Source organism: Geotrypetes seraphini, chromosome 7 (genome assembly GCF_902459505.1).
Source record: "Geotrypetes seraphini chromosome 7, aGeoSer1.1, whole genome shotgun sequence".
In the NCBI taxonomy this organism is placed as follows: domain Eukaryota; kingdom Metazoa; phylum Chordata; class Amphibia; order Gymnophiona; family Dermophiidae; genus Geotrypetes; species Geotrypetes seraphini.
In genome coordinates, this window is record NC_047090.1 from 25,299,539 (window position 1) to 25,326,778 (window position 27,240).

At 49.0% G+C, this 27,240-nt stretch overlaps 1 protein-coding gene across 9 annotated transcripts in view; it reads right to left on the bottom strand.

Annotated features, from left to right (window-relative positions):
- TMPO (thymopoietin) overlaps positions 1 to 27,240 on the bottom strand; it is a 110,225-nt gene that overhangs the window by 58,119 nt on the left and 24,866 nt on the right. For all 9 annotated transcript variants that reach the window (XM_033951881.1, XM_033951879.1, XM_033951880.1 and 6 more), the window contains exons 3-4: positions 19,628 to 19,783; positions 3,764 to 3,861 (exon numbers count right to left, since the gene is read on the bottom strand). In XM_033951881.1, coding sequence (XP_033807772.1) covers positions 3,764 to 3,861; positions 19,628 to 19,783 — 254 coding nt within the window. The remainder of the gene's footprint in view (positions 1 to 3,763; positions 3,862 to 19,627; positions 19,784 to 27,240) is intronic.

Genomic DNA, 27,240 nt, shown 5'->3' on the forward strand with positions numbered 1-27,240 from the left:
CAGCAGTGTCTACTATGAGCTATCAAGACTCAAGGTGAACAAAGCTATGGGACCAGACAAACTACACCCCACGGTGCTCAGGGAGTAGAGACGTCTTGGCGGAACTGTAATCCACGCTCTTCAATCTTTCCCTAAGTACAGGAAAAGTCCCGTTGGACTGGAAAACGGCTAACGTCATTCCACTCCACAAAAAAGGATGCAGAACGGAAGCTGCGAACTACAGACCGATGAGTCTCATATCGATAATGAGTAAACTTATGGAAACTCTAATCAAACGCCAATTAGATACGATCCTGAGCGAGGAGAATCTAAGAGATCCCCATCAACATGGATTTATTAAGGGAAGGTCCTGCCAATCCAATCTGATCAGCTTCTTTGACTGGGTAACAAGAAATCTGGACATAGGGGAGTCCTTGGACGTCGTGTACTTGGACTTCAGCAAAGCATTTGATAGCGTCCCACACCGCAGGTTATTGAGCAAGATGAGTTCGATGGGATTAGGTGAAACATTAACTGCATGGGTTAAGGACTGGCTTGGAGGTAGACTTCAGAGGGTGGTGGTAAACGGCACCCCCTCCGAAACGACGGAGGTGATCAGCGGAGTGCCGCAGGGCTCGGTACTGGGCCCGATCCTATTCAACATCTTTGTAAGAGTCTTGGCTAAGGGGTTTCGAGGTAAAATTACGTTATTCGCCGATGGCGCCAAACTATGCAACATAGTAGGCAAGAGCACAATAGATAAAAGCACAGTGCCCGACAAAAGCTCAATACCCGACAGCATGACACATGACCTACTCCTACTGGAGCATTGGTCAAAGACTTTGCAACTAAGTTTCAATGCCAAAAAATGCAAGGTCATGCACCTTGGCAGCAAAAATCCATGCAGGACTTACACCTTAAATGGTGAGACCCTAGCAAGGACTATAGCAGAATGAGACTTGGGGGTGATCATTAGTGAAGACATGAAGACTGCCAATCAAGTGGAGAAAGCTTCATCCAAGGCTAGACAAATCGTAGGTTGTATCCGTAGAAGTTTCGTCAGCCGTAAGCCTGAGGTCATAATGCCGTTGTACAGATCCATGGTGAGACCCCATCTGGAATACTGTGTACAATTCTGGAGGCCACATTACCAAAAAGATGTGCTGAGAGTTGAGTCGGTTCAGCGTATGGCCACCAGGATGGTCTCAGGACTCAAGGATCTCCCGTATGAGGAACGACTGGATAAGTTACAGCTATACTCATTCGAGGAACGCAGAGAGAGAGAGAGAGGAGACATGATCGAGACGTTCAAATATGTCACGGGCCGTATCGAGGTGGAAGAAGATATCTTTTTTCTTAAAGGACCCACGGCAACAAGAGGGCATCCATTGAAAATCAGGGGTGGGAAATTTCATGGCGACACCAGAAAATATTTCTTCACCGAAAGGGTGGTTGATCGCTGGAATAATCTTCCACTGCAGGTAATTGAGGCCAGCAGCGTGCCAGATTTTAAGAAAAAATGGGATTGGCATGTGGGATCTCTTCACGGAGGAAGTTAGGGGGTGGGTCATTAGTGTGGGCAGACTAGATGAGCCGTGGCCCTTTTCTGCCGTCATTTTCTGTGTTTCTATATCGATATCAAATTTTTTTTTTATTTATCTCTGGAAAAGAAAGTGATGTAATTGCAGGTAAACAACAAAAATTTTCCTTGATTTACTCATGAAACAAAAGAGGGAAGTTTGGCCCACTCCTCAATGCAAATTCTTTCAGCTGTGAGATGTTTGAGGGGTTTCTTGCATGTATAGCCCGTTTCAAATCACCCCACAGCATGTCAATGGGATTAAGATCAGGGCTTTGACTCGGCCACTCCAGGATTTTCCATTTCTTGGTTTTCAGCCAGTCTTTGATGGATTTACTGGTATGTTTTGAGACATTGTCATGTTGCAGAGTCCAGTCCGCTTCAGCTTTAATTTTCTTACAGATGGTCTCACATGTTCCTCAAGCACCCTCTGATACACGGTAGAATTCATGGTGGATTCTATGATGGTGAGCTGGCCAGGTGCTGCAGCAGCAAAGCATTCCCAAACCATGACAATTACACCTCCATGCTTCACAGTTGATATGAGGTTCTTTTCCTGGAATGCTATATTTGGTGTACGCCAAACATGTCCTCTTTTCTGGTGTCCAAATAATTCAATTTTAGACTCATCTTTCCATAGAACACTATTCCAGAAGTCCTGGTGTTTGTCTATGTTCTCTCTAGCAAATTTCAGTCTGGCCTTGATGTTTCTCTTAGAAAGCAAAGGTTTCCACCTTGCACACCTACCATGCAAGTTAAATCATGTGCACCTGATGTGATATACATGTGTGTGATTTGAGCCACTTTAAGGGCTCCTTTTACTAAGCTGCGATAGCGGTTTTAGCTCGCGCTAGACCTTAACGCCAGCATTGAGCTGGCGTTAGTTCTAACTGCATAGCGCGGGTTTAGCGCGCGCTAAAATCCTGCGTACACTAAAAACACTATCGCACCTTAGTAAAAGGAGCCCTAAGTGGGAGGATATGTGGGGTTGTCCTAATTTATTCCTCAGTTAGAATACAGTGTTACCTCGGTTTACGAGTGCACTGGTTTGCGAGTGTTTTGCAAGACCAGCAAAACATTTGCAAAAATCAGCGCCTCAGAAACCGAGGTTGCCTCAATTTGCGAGTGGCGCCCACCGCGATCTGTCACTCTCCCCCCCGCGATCCGGCATCCCCCCGCTCGCATCGCACCCCCCCGCCGCGATCTGAAATCCCCCAGCACCCACCCGAACACGCTGCTTACCCCCATCTGGCCACCGGCACCAATGCACAGGACATGCTGGTGCTGGAACCGAAGATCTGCGTCCTCTTCTTTGCTGGGCCTTGAGCATCTGTGCATGCTCAAGGCGTTCGAGTTCACGCTCTCTCCGAGATTCTCGTGAACTCAAAGGCGTTGGTGCCGGTGGCCAGATGGGGGTAAGTAGCGTGTTCGGGTGGGTGCTGGGAGATTTCAGATCGCGGCGGTGGAGTGTGATGCGAGCGGGGGGAATGCCGGACCGTGGGGGGAGGGTGCTGGATCTTGGGGGGTGGCGGATCATGTAGGGGGGGCCTTCGGGGGGAACAATGCCAGTTCTCGGGGGGGGGGGGAGGATAGAGCAGTGCCGCTGGCCTTGGGAGGTGGGTGGGAACATATCAAGCGAGTTTCCCTTAGTTCCTATGGGGAAACTCACTTTGATATACGAGTATTTTGGTTTACGAGCATGCTTCTGGAACAAATTATGCTCGTAAACCAAGGTACCACTGTACACATTTTTGTGGATATCTTTTGTTTCATGAGTAAGTTTCATGAGTAAATCAAGGAAAATTTTTGTTATTTACCTGCAATTACATCACTTTTTTCCCCATAGATAAATAAAAAAAAAGATTTGACATTGATATGTGAACATTTCTTAAGAAAGAACTGAATATTTCATGAGGTGTCCTAATTTTTTCACATGACTGTAACTGCATAAGTGTTAGCCAGCTACATATGCCTAGGTATTCCATTTTGGTGCCCGGCCTAGAATTAAAATTCAAGGGATAACTCCAACAGCTGCCAAAAACACCCTGATTGCTGCCAGCTGAATATTTGTCCCATTATGCTAACAATATAAGAGAAGCCCACTGATTAAAACACAAAGGAAAAATGCATCCATCTTCTTAAAAATAAAGGTGGTATACCATGATAATTTGCTTTATCTTAGTAAATATTAAAAGCAAAACAAACCTCATTTTGCTCGACTCTTTGCTGGTTGAACATCAATGGAGTTTTCAACTTGCTCTTCAGTGGTTCTCTCTTCTCAAGCTTCAGGCTTATTCTAGATTCTAGGGAAAATATTAATGTTATTACCCCACAGAATCTATAGAAAGCCTTTCATGGGTTTTGGATACTGCTTCTTAAAGTCTCTGCTCAAACAGCTGATTTTTTGCCTTTTAAACAAACCGACAAAAAGGTAGAAAAGGGTGCAAGAAACTCTATTATATAGCTAGGAGATAATCCAGGTGTGTTTTAACAAATGTGAGTTGCTGCCTTTCTACTCCCATTTTTGCCCGCTGACTTGAGCTGAGGCTAGAGAAGCCTGCAGTTTCTTCTGGGATGATTTGCAATTTCTTAGATGAGCTGGTGCCGGACCCTTGGAGTTACTGTGGCAGGACAACTACCCCACCGTTTCAAGTTTTTTCCATTTGGAGATAATGGCTCTCACTGTGGTTTGGTGGAGTCCCACAGCTTTAGAAATGGCTTTGTAAACCTTTCCAAACTGATACATTTCAATAACTTTTTTTCTTTCTGGAAACCTCATTTCATCATGGCATAGCATTCCTATAGAAACTTTGTGGAAACTATTTCACTCATCATAAGGTTCCATGTATAGTGAGTTTTAGATTCAACAGGGTTGGGTACAATCAAGTCTGGCTGTGTTCAATCAGCTGAATTTAATCATCAATTAAATTTGGTTAATTGGCAGGTCAGTTATTTATTTTTAACATGGGTGATATGGGTACTGGATAACTTTGTTTCTTAAATAAAAGGATGCAGTAATTTAAAAACTCAGGTTCTCTTTTGTCTAATATTACATTTTGTTTAAAGATCAGAAACCTTTCATTAAACACAGTTACTTACCGTAACAGGTGTTATCCAGGGACAGCAGGCAGATATTCTTAACTGATGGGTGACGGCACCGACGGAGCCCCAGTACGGACAATTTTAGAGTGATTGCACTCTAAGAACTTAGAAAGTTCTAGTTAGGCCGCACCGCGCATGCGCGAGTGCCTTCCCGCCCGATGGAGGCACGCGGTCCCCAGTTAAGATAAGCCAGCTAAGAAGTCAACCCGGGGAGGTGGGTGGTTGGGGTTTGTCAAGGAATGCTTTGGACTTTTTGGAATCAGACTCCAACGGGATAGAGAGTGTTTCCGACATTTCCCTGAGGAACTTTGTAAAGGAAGTCTGTTCTGGCTTACTATCAGGCTCCTGAATAGAGGGATCAGAGGAAACCTCATCATCGGTCCCGAGAGGTTCATCAGAATCATCCCACAGGTCAGGGTCGCGCACCGAAGGAAGTCGGCCCTGGGAGACAGAAGTGGATACGTCCCCATGTCGGGTCTTGCGTATCGACTTGCCTGATCGCATCGATACTGTACCTGGGGAAGAATGTAAAGCGGTACGGAGGTTCGGGTCAGAGAGCGGTACTAGCTCGGAGACCGAGTGAACCGCCCGACGCAAGGCTTTCGGTTCCGCCGAGAGAATAGGCATGGACACCGAAGAGGCAGAATGTACTGGTGCCGATAAGGTCGATGCCGACAAAATAGGCTGTTCGACAACTGGCACCGAAGGCTCAGACACTGGAAGGCTTGGTGTCAAGAGAGCCGGGAGGAGTTGCTGTAACTGCTCTTTAAGTTGAACTTGGAGAATAGCCGCGATGCGGTCGTCCAAAGATGGGACCGATGGCACCGGTACTGCTTTTCTTTTCTTCGGTACCTGTGGTGTCGCTCTACGCTCGGGGGAGGAGGATGCCGATGACGAGGCAGTCACCTCAATAGGAGCGGAGCGTTTACGCGGCCGACACACGGTCTGCAGGACTTGGCTCACTGCTTGGTCGACCGGCAGGCCCAGCAGTGTAGGGGATGGCTTCTTAGCCGGCTTACCTGGGGGATGCGATGCCGGAGACACATCTTGCTGTGTCGAAAGAGCCGGCGCCGATTTCGACGAAGCAGCCGATGTCGGGGTCGATGTCGGAGGACCCTCCATAGCGGCACCGAAAAGAAGTTGTTGCTGAAGTTGGCGATTCTTTAAGGTTCGCTTTTGGAGAGAAGCACAACAGGTGCAAGACGAAGCCCTATGATCCGGACCCAAGCACTAAAGATACCAATTGTGCGGGTCGGTCAAGGATATAGGGCGTGCACACCGCTGACACTTCTTAAAGCCCGGTGAAGGGGGCATGAAGGGAAAAACGGCCACCGCAAAATCGAAGGTCGAGGCTTCGATGTTGCCAACACCCGCCGGGGCCGACCGAAAATCTAAGGAAAAATTAGATTTTTTTTTTTTGAAAACAAGAAAAGGGAGAAATAAAATGAAAAAAAATTTCACAAAAAACGCGCGAGTGGGAAGGCGAGGAAAAAAGTTTCAACAGCCGTTGAAAAAAACGCGTCTTCTTAGCTCCGCGGAAACTAAGAAACTGGGGACTGCGCGCCTCCGTCGGGCGGGAAGGCACTTGCGCATGCACGGTGCGGCCTAACTAGAACTTTCTAAGTTCTTAGAGTGCAATCACTCTAAAATTGTCCGTACTGGGGCTCCGTTGGTGCCGTTACCCATCAGTTAAGAATATGCTGCCTGCTTGTCCTGGGATAATGACATATATGCAATAATGGTGACAGGTCAAAAGCATGCGAGACAAAGGCGCGCCGACAATCGCACACAGGACATCAGCATGCTGGATTTAAACACTATTTTAAAACGCTCCGAGGAGGGTGTGGGGTGGGAACTCCCCCCATTTTACTTACAACTGTTGGCGCTCCCATTGGGGGTGGGGTGAACCCCCCATTACAAAGGAAACTGTAATTTTTTCCTAAAAAAGAGGGAAAAAGGCTGTATCTTCTATAATGGGGTGTTCCTCCCCAATGGACTTCCCCACCCACATACTCCCCTCGGAGCGCTTTAAAATAGTGTTTAACTCCAGTGGGATGACATCCTGTGCGCGATTGTCTGGGCGGCATTGTCAGCGCATCTTTGTCTCGCGTGCTTTCATCTATGTACCGCAATAATAGAAGAAATCAGGAGGGGGAAGAGGAAACGTCTTTGTCATTGTATGTTACTCCAAAACCTATGCCTTTTCAGTCTCATGCCATGACCCTCTGATTCAAAAGCTTCCTTTCAGACGATAAAGCACAGTTACTTACCATAACAGGTGTTATGCAAGGACAGCAGGCAGATATTCTCACATGTGGGTGACATCATTCACGGAGCCCAGTATGGACAGTGGTAAAAGTGTATTGCCACTAACTTTTTAGAAACTTCGCAACTGCCAATACTGCATGTACGAGTACCTTCCTGCCCAATGCCGGCTCGCGGTACCTCAGTTCTGTAAGCAAGCTAAGAAGCCAACCAGGGGAGGTAGGAGGGATGTGAGAATATCTGCCTGCTGTCCCCGAATAACACCTTTTATGGTAAGTAACTATGCTTTATCCTAGGACAAACAGACAGCATATTCTCACATGTGGGACTCCCTAGTTTACTGCAATGGGATGGAGGGAGAGTTGGCCATTAAGAAGAAAATAAATTCTGTAATACTGCTTGGCTGAAATCTCCTCTGGAATAGGATTCTCTGGAATAGGATTCTAGTCGGTAGCAAGTTGTGAATATGTGAACTGAGGACCAAGTAGCTGCTTTACAAATTTCATCAATGGGAGTGGAACGTAAGAAAACTACTAATGCTGCCATAGTGTGGATCTTGTGTGCTGTAACATGTCTCTCGAACTGTAGCCCAATCTGAGCACAGCAGAAGGAAATACAGGCTGCTAGCCATGTGGAAATAGTTCTCTTGGTTACAGGCCAGCCCAATCCTTTAGGATCAAAAGAGATGAACAGTTGAGAAGCCCTGTGCGGCTTAGTTGTTTGTATGTAGTAAGCCAGGGCACACTTACAGTCCAATGTGTGAAGAGCTGTTTCTCCAGGGTAAGAATGAGGCTTTGGGACAAAAGCTGGAAGCACAATGGATTGATTTAGGTGAAATTCCTTGACTACTTTTGGGAGGAATTTAGGATGGTAGAACCACCTTGTCACGATGAAATGCGTTATAAGGTGGGTCAGAAATCAATGCTTGAAGCTCACTCACTTGACGGGCAGAAGAGGCAGAATTCAAGAAGACCACTTTCCAAGTGAGAAACTTAAGATGAGTAGATGCTATTGGTTCAAATGGTGGTTTCATCAAAGTGGCTACATTAAGATCCTAGACAACTGAAGGCAGCTTGAGAGAGGTTTAGAATTGAAAAGTACTTTCATAAACCTGAAAACATGCGGATGGGTAGCTAGAGGTTTATTGTTGACAGGAACATGGAAAGCACTAATAGCACTGAGGTGAACTCTGACCGAAGTGGTTTTCAGATCAGAATTAGATAAATGGAGAAGATAATCCAACAATGAAAGAAAAGGAGGAAGCATCTTGGTGATGGAGAGTACACCACAAATTGAATCCTGTCCACTTCTGTAGATCGCATTGCTGAGTAGGTGGTATTCTTGAAGCAGCTATAATGGCTTGTACTGAGTTAGAGTGATTAAAATCTGCTGAAATCAGACCGAGAGGTACTAAGCTGTCATATGCAGAGATTGCAGACTGTGATGTAAAAGAGATCCTTAATTCTTGAGTAAAGATGGAAAGATTTGTAAAGGAACTGGATCCCTCAGTGAAGTAGAAGGGAAAAACAAGGTTGTCTGGGCCACCAAGGAGCTATCAGGATCCATGGTGGCTGATTCACGCTTGAGCTTGACTAAAGTTTGGGAATGAGAGGGATTGGTTGAAATGCATAGAGGAACTTGTTTGTCCAATCCAGAAGAAAGGAATCTGCTTCGAGACAATGAGGAGAGTACTGTCTGGAGCAGAATTGGGGCAATTTGTGGTTGTGGGGAGACACAAAAAGGTCTATCTGAGGAGTCTCCCATAGTGAGATGATGAAGTGTAACACTTTGGAGTTGAGAGTCCACTAGTGTTGTCAAAGAAATCTGTTGAGCTTGTCTTCTAGAGTATTCTGTTTCCCTTGAACATATATGGCTTTGAGAAATATGTTTCAAGCAATTGCCCAGATACTTGATTGTTCATTTGAACAAGGAGGACTTGGTTGGAAAGACTCTCCTGAAAGGTTTTTAGAGACTTTTGAATTTCCTGCAGCTCTAATAGGTTGATGTGGAATGTCTTCTCTTGCGCAGACCATCGACCTTGTGTCCCGAGACCATCAAGGTGAGCCCATCAAGTATACACAAATGCGTCTGTTGTGAGCACTCTTTGATGTGGTAGGATGTGAAATGGGAGACCCCTGGAAAGATTTAACAGATCCATCCACCACTAAAGGGATTGACAAAGAAAGAGGTGAGGTGACTGTGATCCTTCGGAATAAGGGATCGAGAGCTTGAGACCACTGAGATGCTAAGATCCACTGATCTTATCTTAGATTGTGCAAAGGGGGTAACGTGCTGTGGAAGCCATGTGACCTATGGGCAGACTAGATGGGCCATTTGGCCTTTATCTGCCATCATGTTTCTATGAGTCACATCATCTGTCTTGCTGAAATGGTTTGTAGAGTAGAGACTTGATTGCAAAGATGAAGCAAAGCGTCTTATCTTTGTCGAGGTAGAAACAAAGTAGATGAATGGTGTCGAGTAGGGCTCTTATGAATTGCAGTAGTCGAGAGGGCTGAAGCTGCGACTTTGGGTTGTCAACTTTGAACCCTAGAAGTTGAAGAAAAGTTATCGTCAACTGTGTTGCCGAGTGTACTGACTGAGATGTAGCTTTTATCAGCCAATTGTTTAGATATGGAAACACTTGAAACCCATGAGTATGTAGGGTTGCTGCTACCACCACTAGGCACTTGGTGAATACTATTGGAGAAGAGGCTTGGCAGAACTTTGTACTGGAAGTGTTGATGAGCTATCTGAAAACGCAGAAATTTTCTGTGAGCAGGATGTTTGTGTGTAAACCTCTGAGGTCCAGAGAGCATAGCCAATCATTTTGTTCTAGAAGAGGATATAGTGTCACTAAAGATATCAGGCAAAACTTCTCTTTGACTAAATATTTGAGGTCGAGAATTGGACGAAGACCTTTGGAATTAGAAACTACCTGGAGTAAAACCCCTGATTTTTCTGAGAAGGGGGAACTACTTCTATGGCATTTAGTTGAAGTAGAGTTTCAATTTCCTGAAGAAGGAACGTCTGTTGAGATGTGAAAGAGGACTCTCTTGGAGGGTGGTTTGGGGGACTGGTTACAAAATGGAAAGAGTAACCCTCCTTGATGACACTGAGTACCCAAGAATCCGTATTGAGTTCAGCGTCAATGATACAATTGACGTCAACCTCCAATGGGTTGGGGAAGAGGCAGAGGAGGGATTTTGGTCATGCTCTCTAGAAGCACATCAAAAAGACTGAGCTGGCTTTTGAGGGGCAGAAGACTGGGCCTTTGGAGGCCTCTGTTGCTTTCGTTTCTTCTGAGGTGGAGGCTTGGAAGAAGAGGATGTTGCAGGATACCGTCTCTTATATGAATAAGAAGCAGGCTTTCATGGTTGACTCTTAGTTAGCTCCCAGTGATTTCCAGAGTCCAATTCAAATGCTCTTGCCTGGCTTTTAAGATTATTCACGGCATCCTTCCTTCCCTAATCCCACTTTCTTTCAACTCCTCGTGCCCTGACTCCACCAGGACCGCCCATAAATTAAAACTATCCTTCCCCTCCGTACATGGTATTCTCCACGCAGGTAAACTGGGAAAATCACTTCTTTTCAAAATCACAGGTCTCTGGAATGACCTTACTATCCCGCTGCGGAACCTGAACTCCCTCCATTTATTCCGCAAGCAACTAAAAACCTGGCTCTTCTCTAACATGTAATTTCTTTTCCCTTACTTTTCCACTCGATTTATAAACTCATGTAAACCTTTTCCTACCCTTTCTCATTTTTAAGTTCTTGTAAACCTTGCCGAGCTCTACTTTCGTGGAGATGATGCGGTATATAAACTTAAGGTTTAGTTTAGTGTTTAAAGCGTTCCATAAGAACATAAGAAGTGCCTCCGCTGGGTCAGACCTGAGGTCCATCGTGCCATGCTCATGCTGAGTAAGCTTTTGAGTAGCAGTCGAAGAGTTCACCAAGACATGGGATATTGGCTAAGTGTTTTTGCAGATTAATGTCCATGTTTGAAACATACAGCCAAGCAATACGCCTCATAGTAACAAACATGGCAGATGCACTGCATGACATTTCAAATGCATCAAATGCCGATCTTGCCATATATTTTCTGGTTTGACGTAGACTGTGTGTGTAATCTGCTGAAAATCTGCAAGACGGTCTGTGGGAATATACTGCTCAAAATCAGTCAACTTCTTTACAAGATGTTGAAGATAAAGAGACATATAGAAGTTGTAATTAAGTACTCTAGGGAGAGAGTATGACACAGTGGTTAAAGCTACAGCCTCAGCACCATGAGGTTGTGGGTTCAAACCCACACTGCTCTTTGTGACCCTGGGCAAGTCACTTAATCCACGCATTGCCCCAGGTACATTAGACAGATTGTGAGCCCACTGGGACAGACAGGGAAAAATGCTCGAGTGCCTGAATAAATTAATGTAAACCATTCTAAGCTCCCCTGGGAGAATGGTAAAAAAAATTGAATAAATAAATAAATATTGGCCAACATAAGAGTTCTGGTAAAGATGGCAACCAAATTTATTCATGGTACGACCCTCACGTCCTGGTGATGCATAAGCATAAACCCTGGAGCTGGAGGATTTTTTTTAAGGGTCGATTCCACAAGCAACGATTGATGTGTAGTTGCGGCTTGTCAAAGCAAGGACAAGATATTATTCTGTAACGTAAATCAATCATTCTTAGAGCTATGCTAATAATAATAATAATAATTTATTCTTGTATACTGCCATACTGGGAAAGTTCAAGGCGGTTCTCACAAAAAGCAGAGCTAAAACATACAATGCAGATAAAAGTATAAGCAGATAAAATACATCAGATAAGAGAAAGAGGAGTCTTCCAGTTCTTAAAAAGAGTGCTTCTTTGAGAAGATTGTGTAAAGGTAACTTGAGAAGCTCTTTAGGAGGCTCATCGTAATCTAAGGCATCAAAAAGCTCTGCTCTGGGCTGTGTCAGCTTCTAATTTGACAGGAAAAGCCTTACCCAATTGTTTAATGTATTTAGTAATGGAAAGTCCTTCAGGAGAAGATCTTCTAGGAGGAGGAGGCATAGATGAATCTGAAGGTATACTATATGATTCAGAAGCAGATAAAGTAGGCTCACATTCAGTGCGCGAGAGATCAGAATCAAATTTTGTCAACTCCAGGTGATTCTGTAAGATGAAGATTTTGGAGGAGACCGGTGAGAGCAGCGAGAGGAGCTTCCTCGATGTTGTTGGTACTGATCTGATAAAGATGAACAATGCAAAGATCTTTTGTACCTGGAAGCAAAAGATCAATATGATGGGGAACAAAGATACTTCAATGTAGATCATCTATTTGATGAAGAGAATCAATGTTGCGATGCAGCGGATTGATGTCTACTGGAAGACCTGGAACTGGTATCATGTGGCCTCAGAGTGCTATGCTTTAGGCTGGGCTGGTACCAAGGGAGTCGATGTAAGCAATGGTGCCAAGTGCAATTTGAACATGTCACTGAGCTCCCTGCGGAAAAACTCATTGAGTTGTTCCCTGAAGATTTGCACTGGTACCCATGGCTCAACAGCTGGTACCATCGGTGCGGCAGTGTGTCGAGAGATGGGTGACCTTGATGAGGATGTACACCCCGAAGGAGACAGATGGCGTCAATTATTGGCTTGCATCAAGGGACTCTATGCTGTAGAGGCTTATAACACTTGTTGGGAAAAGGAATTCTTCTCAGCAGGCTTCGCCGATGCAGGAATCACATCTGATGTCGATGCCGTTACAGAGGGCTCGGATTTATCCCCCAAGTCCATGGTGGAGCCAAATAGCTTTTCTTGTTGGACGAGCCTTCAACGGGTGCTTTTGCAAGGTGGAACAACGAGTAAAGGTGTCTACCCAATGCTCAGGGTCCAAACACTGCAAAAACCAACTATGTGAGCCAGTAATTGTGGCACTGACAGCACTTCTTAAAATTGCTCGATGATTTCGAAAATTTCGGTGGCAAGGTTAAACTCAATGATGATAACGAAGTGGAAAAACAACCACTGAGTAGAAAAAAGAGGGCTGAAAGACCCAACTGAGGTACAAAGAAAAAAAATGAAATATTTTTTTCACACCGAAAAAGATAAAGAAAATAAGAAAAAATGACCAAAGGCCAAAACTAAGATCGTTGACAGGAAGGCAATTGCACACTGGACAGAGTTCAGAAAAATAGTACTTCTTCGCTCTGCGGAAAATGAAGTGAGGTACCACGAGCCGGCGTGAAGGCACTCGCGCAATCATGGTGCAGGCAGTTGCGAAGTTTCTAAAAACTTAAAAAAGTGGCAATAAATACACTTTTACCATTGTCTGTCACACATGTGAGAATATGCTGCCTGTTTAGCACAGTTACTTACCGTAACAGGTGTTATCCAGGGACAGCAGGCATATATTCTCACATGTGGGGTGACGTCATCTACGGAGCCCCGGCGCGGACAGCTTTTCAAGCAAACTTGATTGAAGTTTCAAGTTTGCACACTGCACCACGCATGTGCGTGCCTTCTCGCCCACTAGAGGGCGCATCCCACCTCGTGGTCCTCAGTTCCATAACTAGCAAGGAAGCCATCCCCGGGGAGGCGGGCGGGTTGTGAGAATATATGCCTGCTGTCCCTGGATAACACCTGTTACGGTAAGTAACTGTGCTTTATCCCAGGACAAGCAGGCATGATATTCTCACATGTGGGTGACCTCCAAGCTAACCAAAAAAGGGCAGGTGGGAGGATGGCAATTTAGGAAAACAGATTTTGCAAAACTGACTGGCCAAACCGGCCGTCACTCCTGGATAAAGTGTCCAGACAGTAATGAGAGGTGAATGTATGAACCGAAGACCAAGTGGCAGCCTTACATATGTCCTACATCGGAGTGGATCGGAGGAAAGCTATCGAAGCTGCCATCGCTCGGACCTTGTGCCCCGTGACTCGACCCGGGGGAGGAAGGCCAGCCTGAGCGTAGCAAAAGGAAATGCAAGCGGCCAACCAGTTAGACAGAGTGCGCTTGGAAACTGGATGCCCTAATCGATTGGGATCGAAGGACAAAAACAATTGAGGAACCTTCCGATGAGGCCTGGTGCGTTGAAGATAAAATGCCAACGCCCTCTTACAGTCAAGCGTGTGAAGCGCCGTCTCGCCAGGATGGGAGTGGGGCTTCGGGAAGAACACAGGAAGGACAATGGACTGATTGAGGTGGAAGTCAGAAACAACTTTAGGTAAAAACTTAGGATGGGTGCGGAGAACCACCTTGTCGTGATGAAAGACCGTGAAAGGGGGGTCCGCAACCAAGGCTTGCAACTCGCCGATCCGCCTGGCGGAGGTGAGGGCAATTAGAAACACCGCCTTCCAAGTCAGAAATTTCAAGAGGGACTTGTTGAGTGGCTCAAACGGGGGTTTCATCAGTTGAGCCAGAACTACATTCAAATTCCACACGACAGACGGAGGCTTAAGAGGGGGACAAACCCTGAGTAACCCTTTCATGAAGCGTGTCACCAAGGGATGGAGTGACAGAGGGCGTCCCTCCAGAGGTTGGTGGAAAGCAGAAATCGCACTGAGATGAACCCGCACCGAAGTGGTTTTCAAGCCGGAGCGCGACAAATGAAACAAATATTCTAAAACCGAGGATACCGGGACTGATACCGGATCCAGGTGAAAAGACGAGCACCAGGTGGAAAACCTGGTCCATTTCTGCGCATAGCAAAGCCTCGTCGAGATCTTGCGGGAGGCTTCCAACACCTCCTTCACCGATTGAGACAGGTCCGGAGGAGTCAGGGAACAAGAAACCAGGCTGTCAGGTGCAATGACTGCAGATTGGGATGCAACATGGATCCTTGACTCTGAGACAGCAGAGAAGGAGAGACAGGCAGGGGAAGAGGCTCTCTGGCACTGAGCTGGAGCAGCAGGGAGAACCAGTGCTGACGCGGCCACCGAGGTGCTATGAGAATCATCGTGGCCGTGGACGATTTTAGGTGTACCAACGTTCGCATGATCAGAGGGAACGGAGGGAATGCATACAGGAACCTCCCTTCCCAGTCGAGTAGGAAGGCATCCGCTTCCAGACGGTCCTGCGAGTACATCCGAGAACAATATAGTGGTAGTTTGTGTGTCTCCGGAGAGGCAAACAGATCCACCTGTGGCGTTCCCCAGCGAGCGAAGACCTCGCGTAGAACTGCTGAGTGTAGAGTCCACTCGTGCGGTTGCAGAAGTCGACTCAGTTTGTCCGCCAGGCAATTCCGTTCTCCTTGGATGTAGACCGCCCGGAGGAAGATGTTCCGGGAGGCCGCCCACTCCCAGAGACGAAGAGCTTCGGAGCAGAGGGGCCATGACCCTGTTCCTCCCTGCTTGTTCACATAATACATTGCCACCTGATTGTCCGTGCGGACGAGGACCACCTGGTCCTGCAATATGTGAACGAAGGCTCGAAGTGCTAGGAAGATGGCTCGCAGCTCTAGCACGTTGATATGACACTGACGGTCTTCTGACGACCACAGGCCCTGCGTGCGAAGACCGTCGAGATGGGCTCCCCACGCGTACTCCGAGGAGTCCGTGGTCAGGACCTTGCGAAAAGGCGGAGTGCGAAACAATAGCCCCATGGACAGATTTGAAGAGTCTGTCCACCAACGCAGCGATTTCCGCAAGGGCGGAGTTATCGAAATGAGGCGAGACACCGGTTCGCACTCCTGGCGCCACTGGGACGCGAGGGTCCACTGAGGGATCCTCAGGTGTAGCCTCGCAAACGGCGTGACATGTACCGTCGAGGCCATATGGCCCAGCAGCATCATCATGCGCTTGGCCGACACCCTCGATAGTTGGGAGACCTGGCGGCTCATCCGTACCAAGGTTTCCACCCGCTGGGTCGGCAGGTAGGAGCGTAGGCGCACCGTGTCCAGCACCGCACCTATGAATTGAAGAGACTGCGACGGTCTCAACTGAGACTTTGGAAAGTTTATCTCGAACCCGAGAGTTTGCAGGAAGGCAATAGACTGTCGGGTCGCTGAGATAACCCCCTCCCTGGTCGGGGCTTTGATGAGCCAATCGTCCAGGTAAGGGAACACATGGAGTCCACGTGACCTGAGGGCTGCTGCAACCACCACCATGCACTTCGTGAATACTCGTGGGGACGCGGCCAGGCCGAAGGGCAGTACCCTGTACTGGAGGTGGAGGTCCCCCACCTGGAATCGTAAGAATCTTCGACAGGCGGGGTGCACCGGAACATGGGTGTATGCTTCCTTCAGGTCGAGGGAGCACATCCAGTCCCCTTCCCCCAAGAGGGGGTACAAAACCGGGAGAGATAGCATTCGAAACTTCTCCCGGGCCAGGAATTTGTTGAGCTTCCTGAGGTCCAGTATGGGGCGCAGGTCCCCGGTCTTTTTTGGGACCAAAAAGTAGCGGGAGTAAAACCCCGTACCCCACTGGTCCTTGGGGACCGGCTCGACCGCCCGAAGCTTCAAGAGGGCTTTGGCTTCGGTTATAAGGGTCGGTAGCTGCGAACGGTTGCAGGGGACTAAACTTGGGGGACTGTCCGGCGGCGAGGACACAAAGTTGAGCGAGTAGCCCTCGGAGACGATCCGGAGCACCCAAGCGTCTGAGGTAATCCCGGTCCATGCCTCCCGGAAGAACCGAAGACGGCCCCCGATAGGAAGGGGTTCCTGAGAAAGTGCGGAGGGGAACCCGCCCCGTCCGCTCAGCCCGTCAAAAGGAAGGCGCTGGCTTAGAAGGGCCCTGCGCCGGGGCTTGGGGTTGTCCCCCTCTGCCTCGCTGAGACGGACGTCTCGGAGGCGGTCTCGAGAAAGCCGGGGTCGACTTCTGAGGGTATCGGCGCGGCGGAGGCCGAAAGGGTTTCTGCGGCGGGGGCCTAGGTTTGGGGCGGACCAGGGATGCTAGAGAGCGCTCCTGTTCCGACAAGCGCTTGGTCGCCGCATCCAATGACTCGTCGAATAACTCGGACCCCACACAAGGCAAGTCTGCCAGGCGTTCCTGCAGGTTTGGGTCCATGTCGAGGGTGCGAAGCCAGGCCAAGCGGCGCATGGCCACCGCGAGGGCCGACACCCTCGAAACCAGCTCAAAGGCGTCGTACACTGCATGGAATAGGTACAACCGCAATTGAGACAGGTTGGACATAAACTTGTCGAATCCTGCTCTTTGGGAGTCCGGTAACGAGTTTCGATATTGAGGAAGGTCCTTCACCATCCCACGCAAAAAGGAGGAGAAGGTGAAGGCGTAATTTAGAACCCTGGTGGCCATCAGGGAATTTGAATAGAGGCGACGGCCAAACTTGTCCAGGGTCCGCCCCTCCCTGCCTGGTGGAACCGCCGCAGAAACCCGTGAGGGCTGTGATTTTTTAAGAGCAGACTCCACCAGAAGAGACTGGTGTGAGAGCTGCGCCTTATCGAACCCTTTAGGGGGAATCGTCCTATACTTCGATTCCATTTTTGAAGGCACAGACGTGACTGTAAGAGGGTTTGACAAGTTCTTCAGCCAGGTTTGCAGAAGGACACTGTTGAGAGGGAGTCTAGGCACCTCCCTAGGAAGAATGGGGAGGTCCTGTTCCTCCAAAAATTCTTTGGAATACCGAGAGCCTACCATCAGGTCAATCCCCAGGGCTTGGGCCATGTCCTGAACGAAGGATGAAAATGAGGACGGCCTAGCCTGGGGAGAGGGGGTTCTCGACCGCCCCACCGAGGAGAGGGGGGAGGCCTCATGGGAATAATGAGGATCCCTAACCGATCCCGAATCCCAGGATCCCCTCTCGAGGGCCCTCGAGGGGGAAGGGGAAGTTATCCTCCTCGCAGAACCCTTGGGTGAGGACCCCGGGGTTCGTGGGACACTCTCCCGTTTCCTCGGCGAGGCGGCCCGGGAAGACTTCCCATGGGGTGAGCGGAGGAGCCTCGGGTTGTCGAGGCGCAACTCCGACACCTGCAACGCCTCGCCCCCGAACGACGAGGAACGGTCGCGCCGAGGCGAGCCTCGGGGCCGCTTAGACTTCCTCGATCGACGCCCCGTCCGAGGTCGCGTCGAGGGCGAGGCGTGTCTGGAAGACCCGGAGGAAGAGGAGGAAAGACGGCGCACTCTGCGCAACTTTTCTTTGGGCCTTACACTCCGCTCAGGGGGTTCCCCCGAGGTCGAGGTCCGGGGCGGGGCCGAGACTGAGGTGAACGGGGTCCCAGTACCCGAGACCGAGGTCGCCGAGGCCGGGGCTCCCGAGGGAGCCGAGGCCGGGGCCTCCGAGACCGAAGGCGTCCAGGCCGAGGTCGAGGCCGCCGGAACCGCAGCACGCTGCAACACTTCCAGGGCTCCCGACAGCTCCGATGAGATCAGTGCTCGGAGGAGATCCTGGAAGGCCGGAATCCCCACGAAGGTGGGGAGTTCCGAGTCCGGGGCACACTCCCTGGAGGGCGACCTCGGTCTCGAGTATTCCCTCGGGGTGTGCGGAGTCGAGGTCCGATGCGGGGCCGGGGTCGACCCACCCGCCTTGGCCTGACTCGAGGATGGCTTCTTTGCTGAAGGGGATGGAACAGAGGACTTACCCGAAGCTTGCTTCACTGACGACGCCTTCGAGGAAGAGGGCCGAGGCGAGGCCGAGGCCCCCGAGGACGCCGAGGCCGAGGTCAAGGCCGGGGCCGAAGCCGAGGCCGACGTCGAGGCCTTAGGCGGCGCGTCGACGGCGAACAATTCGGCCATTCTTGCCTTACGGCGACGGAGGGCCCTGTTTTGGAAGGTAGCACAGCGATCACACGAGTCTGTCGGATGTTCGGGCCCAAGACAGACAATGCACCACCGGTGAGGGTCAGTGATGGAAAGCAACCTCTCACACCGGCTGCACTTTTTGAATCCCGTAACAGGACGGGACATCCACGAAGAAAAAGAAGAAGGCCGGGAACGTACCGACGTCCCGCGGCCACGGCTTCCGGGAGCCCCCGGAACCCGACGAAAAACGAAAGACTTTTTTTTTTTTTTTTTTTTGAAAAGAAACGAAAGGAAAACAGTACCGCGAACTAATTCGAAGGGAAAAACAAACTAAACGCGGCAGCTAGAAGGCAAAAACACTGGAGCTCAGATCCACAGGGCTTTCTTGCTCCGCGGAAAAATTTGAACTGAGGACCACGAGGTGGGATGCGCCCTCTAGTGGGCGAGAAGGCACGCACATGCGTGGTGCAGTGTGCAAACTTGAAACTTCAATCAAGTTTGCTTGAAAAGCTGTCCGCGCCGGGGCTCCGTAGATGACGTCACCCCACATGTGAGAATATCATGCCTGCTTGTCCTGGGATAAGTCCTAGGATAAATTCCACACTACCATTAACAATGTTACATACTTTATTTGCATATTCCCTTCTTGAAGTGCGCAGTGTAAATTTAATTGGCAATTTCCACACCATGCAGTGGCGATACACTATGAATGATTATATGCCTTCCTTGATTGCTTATATCAGGGCTGCCCAAGTCCGTTCCTTGAGATCTACTGGCAGGCCAAGTTTTCAGGATATCCACAATGAACATGCATGAGAGAGATTTGCATACCAAGAAGGCAGTGCAGGCAAATCTCTCTTATGCATATTCATTGTAGATATCCTCAAAACCTAGCCTGCCAGTAGATCTCGAGGACCGGACTTGGGCAGCCCTGGTTTACATATTAAATTTGCATAAATAATGGAAACATTAGTATACATTAAATTTCTTATTACAGTTTCAACAAAAGTAAATTTGTACCTTCTTCATTGTCACTGTACTCAGAGTCAGTATTTCCATTCTGTTTGGTGTCATCTTCTGTTGAAGAAACTGTGGGTGGTTGTGTAGAGGTCAGAATCTCTGGACCTTGTTCTACCAGCTTTGCCAGTTTTTTCTCATACACCTTCCGGGTGCTTGCTGGAAACAAATATATTGGTTTTTTTTAAGTTTGTAGTGGTATTAAGAGGGGATTGTGTACCAGGAATACAAAATACACTTTATAACTTATCAAAGAGACCTATTTAAAAAGATAATGACCACAAAATTAAAAAAGTCTGCTGTACAATGAAATCTGTAGTATAAACTAAAGCACTTTGATCGTCTCAGTGACACAAGTGACCCTTTTGAGTGTGGCACCCCTGAGGTCGGTAGGACCCCCAAGAGGGTCCCCTAAGCTCTATACGGACAGCAAAAGGGACCAGAAAAATTCTCTAACCAAAAGGCCCAACTAAACCTTAGCACAGACTGCACAACTTACTACTCCACCTGCTGGAGACTGAGAAAAGACTGATTGTAAGAGGGACTGCAAAGCCCACTTGTACTGAAGCCAAAAGTTAATGTCTCAGTCTCCACCTGCTGGAAGATGAGCATAAACCAATCCGTTTCTGTGCTAGTCTGAAGGGACACTACAGAGGAGAAAGTTTTTTAAATGAAGATGAAATCATTAAATTTTTGGGACTGATGACGAGTCATGGATATAAAGTTGTCTGTACAAGTGGTAACAGATGACAACGGTCACTTCTGACTGATCCCATTACTAAGTATAAAATATGTATTGTGGGAATTTATAATTATCTTTGTAATATTTATATTGGCTTCAGTGCAGTAACAGCTGTGTTAGAAATGCTATCTGAGAGCTGGAGTATTTTAGTAAATACTTGTTTGCTAAAATACAAGGTCTGTTCAAAAAGTTCCAGGACTGATTTTATAAAAAATTGTTAAACAATCTTAAAACTTGCCTACGTATACACTTTTCCCAACATTGTTTCCACTTTCAGAAACAGTCCTTAAATGCATCTTCAGAAATTGCCAAAAGTTGCTGCGTTGAATTTTGCTTTATGCCAAATAGCAATGTTACTTACCGTAACAGTTGTTATCCAGGGACAGCAGGCAACTATTCTCACTAGTGGGTGACGTCATCCAACGGAGCCCCGATGCGGACATCTCACAAGCATACTTGCTTGTAGAAACTTTTAGAAGTTTCGAGTTGCCCACACCGCACATGCGCGAGTGCCTTCCCGCCCGATGCACCGGGCGTGTCTCCTCAGTTCAGATAGCTAGCAGAGAAGCCAACCCAGGGGAGGTGGGTGGGACGTGAGAATAGCTGCCTGCTATCCCTGGATAACAACTGTTACGGTAAGTAACATTGCTTTATCCCAGGACAAGCAGGCAGGTATTCTCACTAGTGGGTGACCTCCAAGCTAACCCAAATGGGATGGAGGGAGAGTTGGCAACTTAGGAGAACAAATTCTGTAACACTGTTTGGCTAAACTATCCATCTCGTCTGGAGAAGGTATCCAGACAATAGTGAGAGGTGAAGGTATGAACTGAGGACCAAGTGGCAGCCTTACAAATCTCCTCAATCGGTGTCGATCTGAGGAAAGCTATAGAGGCTGCCATTGCTCTGACCTTATGGGCTGTGATTTTACTGTGAAGGGGTAATCCAGCCTGGGCATAGCAGAAAGAGATACAAGCCGCCATCCAGTTGGAGATGGTGCGCTTAGAGAAAGGGCGTCCCAACTTGTTCGGATCAAAGAAGATGAAAAGTTGAGGAGCAGTTCTGTGAGGCTTGGTGCGTTCCAGGTAGAAAGCCAAAGCACGCTTACAGTCCAGAGTGTGAAGAGCTGATTCTCCAGGATGAGAATGTGGCTTCGGAAAAAACACAGGAAGAACAATGGATTGATTCAGATGAAATTCCGAGACCACCTTGGGGAGGAATTTGGGATGAGTGCGAAGGACCACCTTGTCATGATGAAACACTGTAAAGGGCGGATCCGCAATCAATGCTTGAAGTTCACTCACTCGATGGGCAGAAGTGAGGCCAATGAGAAGCACCACTTTCCAAGTGAGAAATTTCAGAGGAGCCTTGTTAAGAGGTTCAAATGGAGGCTTCATAAGTTGAGAAAGAACAACATTGAGGTCCCAAACCACTGGAGGTGGTTTGAGGGGAGGATTGACATGGAAAAGTCCTCTCATGAATCTGGAAACCACAGGATGTACAGAAATAGGTTTCCCCTGAAGAGGCTGGTGGAAAGCAGCAATTGCACTAAGATGGACTCTGATCGATATAGACTTGAGACCAGAATGAGACAGGTGCAAAAGGTAGTCCAAAACAGAGGACAAGGAGGCATGTTGAGGTTCCTTGTGATGAGAAAAACACCAAGTAGAGAATCTAGTCCATTTCTGGGAATAGCATTGCCTAGTAGCCGGCTTCTTTAAAGCTTCCAAAACATCCCGGACAGCTGGTGAAAACTGAAGGGAAGTTACGCTGAGAGGAACCAAGCTGTCAGGTGTAGCGACTGCAGGTTGGGATGAAGCAGAGATCCCTGATGCTGCGTAAGCAGAGATGGAAACACTGGCAGAAGGAAGGGCTCCCTGCAGCTGAGTTGCAGAAGGAGGGAGTACCAAGGTTGTCTGGGACACCGAGGAGCAATCAGAATCATGGTGGCCCGGTTGGACTTGAGCTTGACCAGAGTCTTTTGAATGAGAGGAAACGGAGGAAACGCATACAGAAAGAAAAGCATCTGCCTAGAGACGATGAGGAGTGTAGATCCTGAAGCAGAACTGAGGCAGTTTGAAGTTGTGGGGAGCTGCAAAGAGGTCTATCTGAGGCGTTCCCCACAGGAAGAAGATTTGATGAAGGGGCGTGGAATGGAGAGTCCATTCGCGAGGCTATAGAAGACGACTCAAGTTGTCCGCCAAGGCATTGTCCACCCCCTGAATGTAGACAGCTTTGAGGAAGGCGTTGTGGCGAATCGCCCAATCCCAAACTTTCAGAGCTTCCTGACAGAGGGAGGCCGATCCCGTGCCTCCCTGCTTGTTGACATAATACATGGCGACCTGATTGTCCGTACGAATGAGGACCACCATGTCGTGAAGTAGATGCTGAAAAGCAGTGAGAGCATTGAAAATCGCCCTGAGTTCCAGGAGATTGATATGGCACAGACGATCCGCACTCGTCCAATAGCCCAGGGTGCGGAGCCCGTCCAGATGAGCCCCCCAAGCATAGGTCGAGGAGTCGGTCGTGAGGACCTTCTGATGGGTAGGCATGTGAAACAGCAAACCTCTGGAAAGATTGGAAGAGAGCATCCACCAACGAAGCGACTGCAGCAGAGCAGGAGTGACCTGAATGTGACAAGTCAGAGGGTCGGAGATCTGCGACCATTGAGAAGCCAGGGTCCACTGAGGAATCCGCAGGTGAAGTCTGGCAAAAGGCGTCACGTGAACCGTAGAGGCCATGTGGCCCAGGAGCACCATCATGTGTCTCGCCGAGATGGACGGACGAGAAGAGACCGAGTGAAAAAGATGAAGAAGAGCTGCCAGGCGCTGAGGAGGAAGGAACGCCCTGAGTTGAATAGTATCCAGAACAACTCCGATGAAGGGGAGAGACTGTGAAGGTTGAAGATGGGATTTGGGAAAATTGATCTCGAATCCCAGACTCTGCAGAAACCAGATTGTCCTCTGAGTGGCCTGGACGGCCCCCTGAGACATGGAATCCTTGATCAGCCAGTCGTCGAGGTAGGGAAACACCTGCAGACCATGGTTCCTGAGTGCTGCGGCCACCACAACCAGGCATTTGGTGAAGACTCTGGGAGATGAAGCTAGACCGAAAGGGAGCACTCTGTACTGAAGATGAAGGTGTCCCACCCGAAATCTGAGATATTGATGGGAGGCCGGATGGATGGGAATATGAGTGTAGGCCTCCTTGAGATCCAGGGAGCATATCCAGTCGTTCTGCTTGAGGAGGGGATAGAGGGAAGCCAGTGTCAACATGCGAAACTTCTCCCTGACCAGGAACTTGTTGAGCATCCTGAGGTCCAAAATAGGACGCAGGTCGCCCGTCTTCTTCGGGACAAGGAAGTACCGGGAGTAAAAACCATTGTTCTGTTGGTCCACAGGGACCGGCTCGATGGCCCGAAGCCGGAGCAAAGCCTGAGCCTCTCGAAGAAGAAGGACGGTCTGGGTTAAGTTGGAAGGATACTCTCTTGGAGGATATTCCGGAGGAACATGATGGAACTGAAGAGAGTATCCCTCTCTTACGATGGAAAGGACCCAGAGGTCGGTGGTAATAGTCGTCTATCAATGGTAAAAATGATGGAGACGACCTCCGATGGGAAAAAGCGGGGAGGGCAGAACGATGGAAGTTATGCTCCCTTCGAGACAGTCAAAAAGGCTGGGGAGCCTTAGGGACAGTAGAAGGCTGAGGTTTTTGCTGGGGCTTCTGCTGATGCTGCCTCTTTACTGGCGGCCGAATGGCGGGAGCCTGCTTCGGCGGGTAGTGCCTTTGATAAATCATAGGAGGACGAGACAGACGAGAGATAGCAGGCTTGGGCTTCTGGCGGAGAATAGATTGAAAAGATTTCTCATGTTTGGACAGCTTCTCCGTCGCCGCTTCGATGGACTCATCGAAAAGGTTCGCTCCCGTACAGGGAACATTCGCCAGCCTGTCCTGGAGATTCGGGTCCATATCAATGGTGCGAAGCCATGCCAAGTGTCTCATGGCCACCGAACAGGCAGCCGCTCTGGCCGAGAGCTCAAAAGCGTCGTAAGACGATTGCATCATCTGCAGGCGGAGTTGGGACAATGATGCCAGCACCTCCGAATACTCGAAGCGAGCCTGAGAGTCCAGATAGGGCAAAAACTTTTGAAGAATGGATAGAATAAACTCAAAGTAGGTTGCAAAATGAAAGCTGTAATTCAGGACTCGAGAAGCCATCATCGAGTTCTGGTAGATGCGCCTGCCAAATCTGTCCATGGTTTTGCCCTCCCGACCAGGAGTGGAAGCGTAGACCTGGGAGGGATGAGACCGCTTCAGAAAGGGGGACCAAGAGGGACTGGTGCGAGAGCTGGGCCCCGTCGAAGCCCTTATGGTGCACCGTGCGATATCGAGCATCCAACTTCCCCGGGACCGCCGGGATGGAGTATGGGGTCTCGAAGCATCTCATGAAAGTCTGGTCCAGAAGCTTATGTAGAGGCAGGCGTAGAGACTCGGCAGGAGGCTGAGGAAGATGCATCGTCTCCAGATACTCCTTCGAGAACTTGGAACCCGAATCCAGGGTGATATCTAGATCCACGGCCATCTGCCTCAGGAAGGACGAGAATGACAACTGGTCCGCCAGGGCCGGGCCTCGAGGCGGGCTCGAAGAAGATGAGGCGGCCTGGTCCGCCGAAGCCGAGGACCGGCACGGAGAGAACGAACCCCCGCAATTCTCGAGTTCCGGCATAGGAGGAGGGGGCGAGTACTCCGGGGAAAACTCCCGGAAAGGTTGCTTCCGACAAGGCGAGGCGTGTCTCGATGAATGCCTCAATGAGTGCCTCGATGAATGCCTCGATCAACGACTGGAGCTGTGTCGAGAAGCAGACCTCGAGCGACGCGGCGAGCGACGCCCAGACGAGGCAGCCACTGAGTAGATGGGACTGGAAGCTGTGGATCGAAGCAGCAGAGGCTGAGACGAGGCCCCTGAGGCGCTCCCCAAGGTTCGAGGTCCGGCATCGCGGAGGAAGGATCCGGCCCAGGCAAGCCATGCATCGAGGGTATCGGTTCCAAAGGTGGCATGGGCAAAGACTCAGCTCCTTGCGAGACATGCCCCGAAGCCAGACCAGACACTCGCCGAGACTCTGCTCCCAGCAGCGAGAGTGTGCGCCAAGGAGGCACCGGAGGCGGCTCGACCTCGTGGGAGGCTTCCGCGTGCCCAGGCTGGATCTGGGAGAGAAGCGTCGACCCAATTTTGATAAAGAGCTCGACAAATCGCTTCTCCATCAGGGCATGGAACCACACCGGCAAAGAGGGATCCGCATCAGCAATGGGACCTCCCGCATGGATATCGGTCACTCGGCTGCCAGGGGGCTTGGATTTAGAGGCCTTGGGCATCTTAAGCACCACTGGAGGGATGGGAGGCTGGGCTACCTGACCTGAGGAGACATCGGAAGGCACCGCAGCATGCGTCGGAATCGAAGCCGGCACGAACGAGGCAGGCTTGAGCAGACTCGAGGCCGAAGATGTAGAATCGGAAGTCGAAGGCGTGGCGCTCTGTGAAGAGGGCAGCACCGGGGGCGCCTCCATACTAAACAGCGACTCCCACAAAATACAGCGACGCTTAAAAGCACGTGCTGTAAGTGTGGAGCAAGGCCGGCACGATTTCGGAAGGTGTTGAGGCCCGAGACACTGAAGACAGCGTCGATGAGGGTCCGTTAACGAAATCGCGCGCTGGCACTTGACACACTTTTAAAAACCGGTAACAAGACGGGACATAAGCCGAAAAAGCTTCGCCGCAAGGTCGAAGCTGCGGGGCCGGAGCCACGCGACCTGCCCGGTTGACCGATCGAAAGAAATTTTTTTTTTTTTTTTCTGAAAACAACAAAACGCAACGTGAGCCAACGAGAATGAGCTCAAAAAACTCAAACCCGCGGGCACATAAGGCACAATTAAGGAACTTCGCGCAGAGAATTTCAAAGGCAAACTTTTCAGCTCCGCGGAAGAGAAAGAACCGAGGAGACAAGCCCGGTGCATTGGGCAGGAAGGCACTCGCGCATGCGCAGTGTGGGCAACTCGAAACTTCTAAAAGTTTCTACAAGCAAGTATGCTTGTGAGATGTCCGCATTGGGGCTCCATTGGATGACGTCATCCAGTGTGAGAATAGCTGCCTGCTTGTCCTGGGATAATACTTTCTTTTCAGCGTGGATTTAAGTTTAGGAAACGAGAAAAAGTCGTCAGGGGCCAAGTCAGGAGAGTAATATGATTAGGGGAAGAACAAAATTTTGCACAAAATTTGTGAATTCTGACGCATCCATAAAACTTTCTAGGATTCATGACATGTCCCCCAGAAGCCACTTTCAACATTTCATAAGTTTTTGTAGTGGTTTTACCCAATTTAAAACAGAACTTCACACTCATTGAAAGTTCGCACATGATGAAAAATAGCCAATCACGAAAACACACTTTCACAAAAACTGTTGTAGATTGGAGACGAAACAACAAACGGAAAAAGAACTTCCTGTTGGCACGTAATTCAAACTGTCCTGCAACTTTTTGAACAGACCTCGTATATCTGTAAAAAACTGATGTATGCCTTGCACACCTTGTCAACGAACAGCAAGATGAAAGAGTTTGAAAATCACTGCTCTAGTTCCTCCTTACGATAGATTGGGTGGTACTCTGCTGTTATCTGAGGCCTGATCAGCAGTGTAAGAGGTATGAGAGGGAGAAGGAAGGAACATCATTCAGAGGGTAAAGGAGAACATACTGTATGGCCCTGATTCTACAAAGTGCGTCCCGATTTTAGGGAGCTGTACGCGTCCTACAGCTGTCTAATCAGCCAATCGGGATGCACGTTTTTTTAAAAAATGCTCCCCGGGCAGGCTGCCTATATTGAAGG